We start from the raw sequence: 6732 nt of genomic DNA, 5'->3' as shown, positions 1-6732 counted from the left end.
TCAGTGATGTGAACCACAGAACAAAGGCACCCATTGGCTGCATATGATGCCAGTTAATCGTTTGGTTGGGTCTGTGTGACTGGAGTCCCCTGTGACGTGGAGCAGGAGCTGTAATACTCAAATAGATAACCCAGTTACAACAACAACAAAAAAAACAGAAGACAACTAAACTGAAGAGGAACATTAGATAAAGGACTAGCTTGTTGTTCTGCTATCCTGACATTTAAATGTCGTAGCACTGATGATTAACTGGAGCCGTTGAGACTGGCAAACTGAATTGCGTCTAGAATTATTAAGAAATGCTGTATGGCGTTAGGTCTGTCAGCTACCGCAAACACAAGTGGTGTATACATGCAGACGTAAACAACGGGGCAGAAAGAGGGCCGAGAAAAGGAGAGTTAGGGTGTTACTGACTCAACACTGCACATGACTACCTGCTCACACTCTTACACACACACACTCTCTCACACACAACCAAAGATGGTAGCAAACGGGAAATACCGCTACCCAGAGTTAGCATCACCACACCCTTGACATTCTGGTTAACCACACACACACACACACACACACACACACACACACACACACACACACACACACACACACACACACACACACAAACCTAACAGGGAGTGTCTCACTGCCACATACTGAACACTACTGAAATCATTGAGATGGCACAAGCAGAGGGGTGGCAGAGACGGGCACACTCTAAAAACAGCCCTTTCCTCCACCTCCTCTTCCCCTAAGCGATGGGTGTGCCAGCATACCCAGGGGAGTCATGCCAACCCGGCCGATACACGCCTCTCACGGTCCCACTGGAAAAACCCCATCGGCGGGGGGTGGCTGAAATCACATAGCTTCCGGGGAAAAATGGCTCCCTTCTCCTGCTTTCTGCTTGCATCTGTATAGTGCTGTTTGGGTCTGTATGCATACTGGTTGCATTCTCTCTGTATGGCTGACTGGCTTCTTTATTCAAAATCTCTCTTTTCTGTGAGGGGGTGTGTGGTGTGTGTGGGTGTGTGTGTGTGAGAGGGTGTGTGGTGTGTGGGGGGTGTGTGTGGGTGTGTGGTGTGTGAGATTTCTTACCACCCTAAAGCTCCTTTCTTTGCCTCTTTTTCAGACTGTCCGTGTAAGGAAGATCTTTTTCACATTTTGAATAGAGGGTTTCAAAATCTACAATAACCAGCTCTCTCTCCCTCTCCCCCTCTTCCTCCTTCTGCTTCGCTCTTGCTCTCCTTTCACAGGCGAAGGGAACCTTTGCCACTCTTGGTAATTACGATTCTGCAGTCATATTTCCTTGATGTCACTGCATTGCCATCAGCACTTTTATCCGTTCACAACTCCTCCTCCGCCACCGAGGCAGCAGACATCCGTCATTCGCTGGGATGCTGGGAAAGGTCAGCTCAGGTTTAACCACATGCCATGAGAGTCCGTCTCTGTCCAAAACGTCCTGATGGGACACCATGTCCCCAGCATGTCCCCAGCATGACACCCGCTGATGGACACAATAATGCGCCCATCCTACTGCCCTGACCTCCAGATGAAATGTGTCAGTTTCTGTCGGGGGCGTCTGGACAACTTGTTTCCTCGCTCCACATCGAATCTATTGCTGCCTTTGTATGTGACCTTGACTGTTTAAAAAAGCAAATATTTGGACGGGTCTTCTGCACTGGGCAAGGAGCGATGTGCTAATCAAGACCACTGGAGTCAATCAATGCAGGGTAACCTACTCTCAGAGTTGCAGTGGCAGCAGATAAACAAGCGCAGCCACAAGCTCTTACACACATACACACACACACACACACACACACACACGCTCACAACGCTACATCTGAATTATTAACAGAGAAGGGGTAGAGGAGCGGCGAGGAGGAGGGGAAGAGAGGGAAGGGAGATGGAGAGCGAGATCAAAAGAGCATGAGAAGGGGAGAGAAAGAAAGAGAGGGATAATGAACACAGTGAGTGCAGGCAGAGACATACAGAGAGCATGAGAGAGAGAGAGAGAAAATGCCCTTTGCTCCTGTCAGCCCTTCATAAGAGCTCGCAGCAGACTCTACTCAGGCATGGAGAGGAAGCTGAACCCACAAGCCAGCACTCTCAACAAACCAGCCTGAGTGACAGAGAGGAGAGGAGTGGAGAGGAGAAGAGAGCAAGAGGGGGGGAGGAGAGGAGAGGAGAAGAGAGCAAGAGAGGGGGAGGAGAGGAGAGGAGAAGAGAGCAAGAGAGGGGGAGGAGAGGAGACAATAAAAGAGCCTTTTTTAGGACCCGCCAGCACAGCTCATCACCGCCTCATGGCCATGATCTGGGGGCATCGCTATGGATACAGAACACCCAGACATCCTGTGTGTGTGTGTGTGTGTGTGTGTGTGTGTGTGTGTGTGTTTGTGTTTCTGAGCAGGAGAAACCCAGTCTTGGGGTCTTGCAGAAAGGAGCCTCTGTTTCAGAGATGCTGCCAGTTTGAGGCTACTGCATCTTGGGCCTTAATAACTCTCTATTCAGAACTAACCCTCCGCTCACATAGCTGCCTTAACAATACTTAGACTATACTGTGTACAATTATACCAAAGGTACAGGCTTGGCTGGCACTCTTAATGACCATACTCATACTGTAGATTTGCAATACATAATGGATTTTATTACTGGAGTAAAAAAAACGCCTGAATATTTGTCTCATCCGAGCACCTTGTGAGTTGTTGAGGTTGATGAACTAACCTCTCCGCTTCAAAAAAGAGATTCAAATTAACAGCATTATAAACATCCTTTCAGCTCGATGGCACTGCAGGCAGAGTCTTCCTGGCAGGGTGTGTGCAGGCCTGAGGGGCACTGAGTGGGTGTGTGTGTGCACGGAGTGGGGTGTGTGCACTGAGTGGGTGTGTGTGTGCACTGAGTGGGTGTGTGGGGGGTGTGTGTGCACGGAGTGGGGTGTGTGTGTGCACGGAGTGGGGTGTGTGTGTGCACGGAGTGGGGTGTGTGTGTGCACGGAGTGGGGTGTGTGTGTGTGCACTGAGTGGGGTGTGTGTGTGTGCACTGAGTGGGTGGGCAGGACAGGGAGTGTGTGGGATTTATGGGCAAGAGCAGCTGCTGGCATTGCTGCCACATCTCACATATACCAGGGTGAAACAGCATTTTCCTCCAGTAGCATTTGATCTCCTGGTGTCTGATTACCCAGCATGCTTCAGGCCGTTTCCATAGAGATCCTGACCACGGTACATTGTGAAGATTGCTGCTCTAAAAGGCATTCCATCCCAAACCTGCTTCCACTAAAACGGAGGCAGTCCAGCGCTACACAAATCACCCGCCTTTCCACCTCCCTGTCAAAAAGTGTCTTTCTGCCTTCGCTCCTTCTCGTGGTTCAATAGAGAGGCTCCCGGTGGGCGGATGGAAGCCTAGAAGCGCCTGAGGGGTGAGACCCAAGTCATCTCTTAAGAGACGGCTCCTCTGCGCTCAGCTGGAACTCCATTAGAGAGAGGCCACACTGTGAGCCACACGGCCAGGACATCTTTTCCCTCAAACGTCTACTCTTTAGCCAATTTTTCCCTCAAACGTCTCCTCTCGTAGCCATCCTCTCCTCCTTACATTCGCGCCCCAGACTTCTAACATAGCGCATAATAAGTGTTACGATCGCTGAGCATTTCTCTAAAAATGTCTTCTTGCTCCTGCTACCAATATTTGCTTAAAGTAAATTCCCAAGTTTAAACGTTGGCTGTACCAATCCAATTTATGACTTGATGCATTTTATCCAATAGCCATCAAAGCGCTCCTATTCTGACTGAATGCTTACATACTTTGATTACTCAACAGCATCTTATATATTCCCTGTTAAAGAGCCTGGGACATCAGAGAAATGTATTATAGTGATACATAATAGCCTTCTCATGAGGACTGCATTAGGATACTAATGAAAGCTCTCTTGGAGTTCTTCATTTAACACGCTATCCTCCCTCCACACCCCTATGGAGAGGCAGGGTGGGGCGGTACATGGAAGCCTCTGTGTCGGCCTGCCGATAGCCCGCAGTCAAGGTCTGGCACCCAGAGGCCATGTGAGTCTTTGATTTGATCTGAGCTCTTAATGACTTCATGGGATCAGTTGACTACAAACCACAGGGCCAGAATCCGAGCCTCTGGCTGCCCAGTTTGACTTAAGCGTTAAGCCCTAACTACGACAGGGGAGAGAGAGAGAGAGAGAGAACGAGACCAAGAGAGAACAAGAGAGCGAGAGAGACAGAGACCAAGAGAGAACAAGAGAGCGAGAGAGAGCTGGTGTGTGAGCGAATGAAAGGGTAGTGAATGAGAGCGTAAAGAATGAGAGAGAGAGCAGAGAGCGATGGAGGCTGAATCACTCATTCACTGGGAATGACAGGCACACATTCAAACATGCATCCACATCCACACAGCAGTATACTGTATATTCAACAGACAAAAAAAAGGGGGCAATGAATGAGAACAAACCAGAGACAGGGAGTTCAAGTACCAGAATGACAGGAGAGGACAGATATCCTATAGATAAAAACCAATGGGCTGTTAATGTGTGCTCACATGTGCGGACGTAAGCTCATGTTCATGACAACCATGTACATGCATGTGTATATACGTGCCTTCCCATAGGATGTGGGCTTTCCATGCGTGTGTGTGTGTGTGTGTGTGTGTGTGTGTACACATGTTAACACACGTAACTATATGTGTGCTTTGGTATATTCATGGACTTTTGTGCACCTGTACATTTCTAAATCAGTCTGGAACCAGTGGCTGCTACGGTGGATGTGCAGCTGACTGTGTGTGTGTGTGTCCCTCTCACTGTATGTATTTTGAGACTGACCAAGCACATGTGGTTACTGATGAAATTCCATGCAGCTGGGTGTGTGTACACAAGCCTTTCCTCTGTGTGTCTAATTCCTGTGCATGCTCGTGCATCTTCAGACTGACCTGGGAGATATGGTTGATGGAGGACTCTCTCTGTGTGTGTGTGTGTGTGTGTGTGTGTGTGTGTGTGTGTGTGTGTGTGTACCTGGGAGATGTGATTGATGGAGGACTCCATTCGGCGCAGCTGGGACGCCTGAATGTCCAGCAGCTGCAGCACGTTGTTGGCTAAGGCATTGATCTGGTAGGCCACGCTCGCCAGCGACTGGGTGGTGTAGGCCTTCGTCTCCTCCAGCGCTTTCCTTTTGTCCGGTGCCTGCGACGGAGGGAGGGAGACAGACGTGTGTGTATGAGAGACCACTGCAGGGCACACACGTGTGTGTGTGAGACTAGCAACCACAACGCAGGGCACACACACTGGAGCACAGCTGAATGCAGACGAGAGGAAGAGTGGGGTGGGACTCAGGCTGCTAAATGTTTTATGCCTGCTGCTTAAAGTGCTTGTTTCAATTGAGATGGCCGATCATTGCACGAACAAAGCTCCTCAAGTGACACCAACATGGCATACCAGTCTTTGTGAAAAACTTGAAGGCCCCAACACAGTGTATAGCCCATTCACCAAAGTGCTGATGTGTACACTGGTAACTAAGGGCAACCCTTCAACCAGCCACTTACTACAGCTTTGAAGGACTACTTTCAGAACACTCCAAGAGAGCTCCGGAACACACAATGACTTTTCAAGAAACATGTAGGGGATTAGTACAAATAAAACCTGCATATTCAACAGAGCCTCGGGGTTACAGCTGGACACTAGTGGTCTTTGAGGAGGGACATAAAAAAGTAACATGAGCCACACACACACACACACACACACACACACACACACACACACACACACACACACACACACACACACACACACACACACACACACACACACACACACACAGAGAGACAGACAGACCAGTGTAAAAAAATCAAACTCAAGTAACATTCAGCCAAGAACCACTGTCAAATATCTAGAATCTAATTTGGTAGGGTTTATGATGACCCATGTTAGCACAAAATGACACAAAACAAGAAAGAAACCCTCAGATACCTCTGAGAGGAGAGGAAATAAGTGTGTGGTTTTTGTTCTCCATTTGACTTCCTGTTTAAGGTGGCCACGCGGGGTAAGAAACTGTTCACCACCGTGTGGTTGAAACTCTTCTAACTGTGGTAAACCTTCCGTCTCCACACCTGATGCCATCACCTCAAACCGTACTCAACACGCTTCAAAAAGCACCCAAATATAAAAGCCAGCACATCACCAAAACAAACATATTTTAAACCGGCTTGTGAGGCTGTCTGCCATAGCCAATCACTTGTGAGCACTGCCAAAACACTTTTGTTGGAGCCCAACGCCCTTGGATGGAGGGGTGGATAATGGCGTCAGATTGGTAAACATGCTGCCTTTGACATGTGCCTCTCTGGACGAACACAAACACGAGTCTGGGGGCCGCGGATGAGCAGTTGGTGCAAACAGCGGGAGAGAGTGGCGGAGCCGCGGGGGCCACGAGCCGCTCTGATGGAGCGGGAGGAGCAGATGTGTGTGCATGATAACCGCCCACAGGAATGCTGGGAGATTCCTCCTGAGAACTCCCACCGTGCGCCGGCCATCTGTCGCACAGGACGGGCCGAATGAGATCATGTGCGACATGAAGTCTCATGCATCAAACATAGCATAGCTTCATACTGACTTAGTCTTTTCACAAAGACAGAAAAAGTTAAATGAGAAGGACCCCCCCCTTATTAATCCACCTTCAGAGTCCTTAAGTTCTGGGAGTGGCAAACAAATTCTAAATGAGCAAAGCAGCAGCATAGCGATGTAAT

At 49.0% G+C, this 6732-nt stretch overlaps 1 protein-coding gene across 3 annotated transcripts in view; it reads right to left on the bottom strand.

Moving 5' to 3' along the window:
* abi1a (abl-interactor 1a) overlaps positions 1-6732 on the bottom strand; it is a 51887-nt gene that overhangs the window by 28363 nt on the left and 16792 nt on the right. For all 3 annotated transcript variants that reach the window (XM_031583685.2, XM_031583688.2, XM_012815195.3), the window contains exon 2: positions 5009-5176. In XM_031583685.2, coding sequence (XP_031439545.1) covers positions 5009-5176 — 168 coding nt within the window. The remainder of the gene's footprint in view (positions 1-5008; positions 5177-6732) is intronic.

This window comes from Clupea harengus, chromosome 17 (assembly GCF_900700415.2).
Source record: "Clupea harengus chromosome 17, Ch_v2.0.2, whole genome shotgun sequence".
In the NCBI taxonomy this organism is placed as follows: Eukaryota; Metazoa; Chordata; class Actinopteri; order Clupeiformes; family Clupeidae; genus Clupea; species Clupea harengus.
The sequence above is the reverse complement of the archived record's forward strand: the minus strand, read 5'-3'. Positions and strand labels throughout refer to the sequence as shown.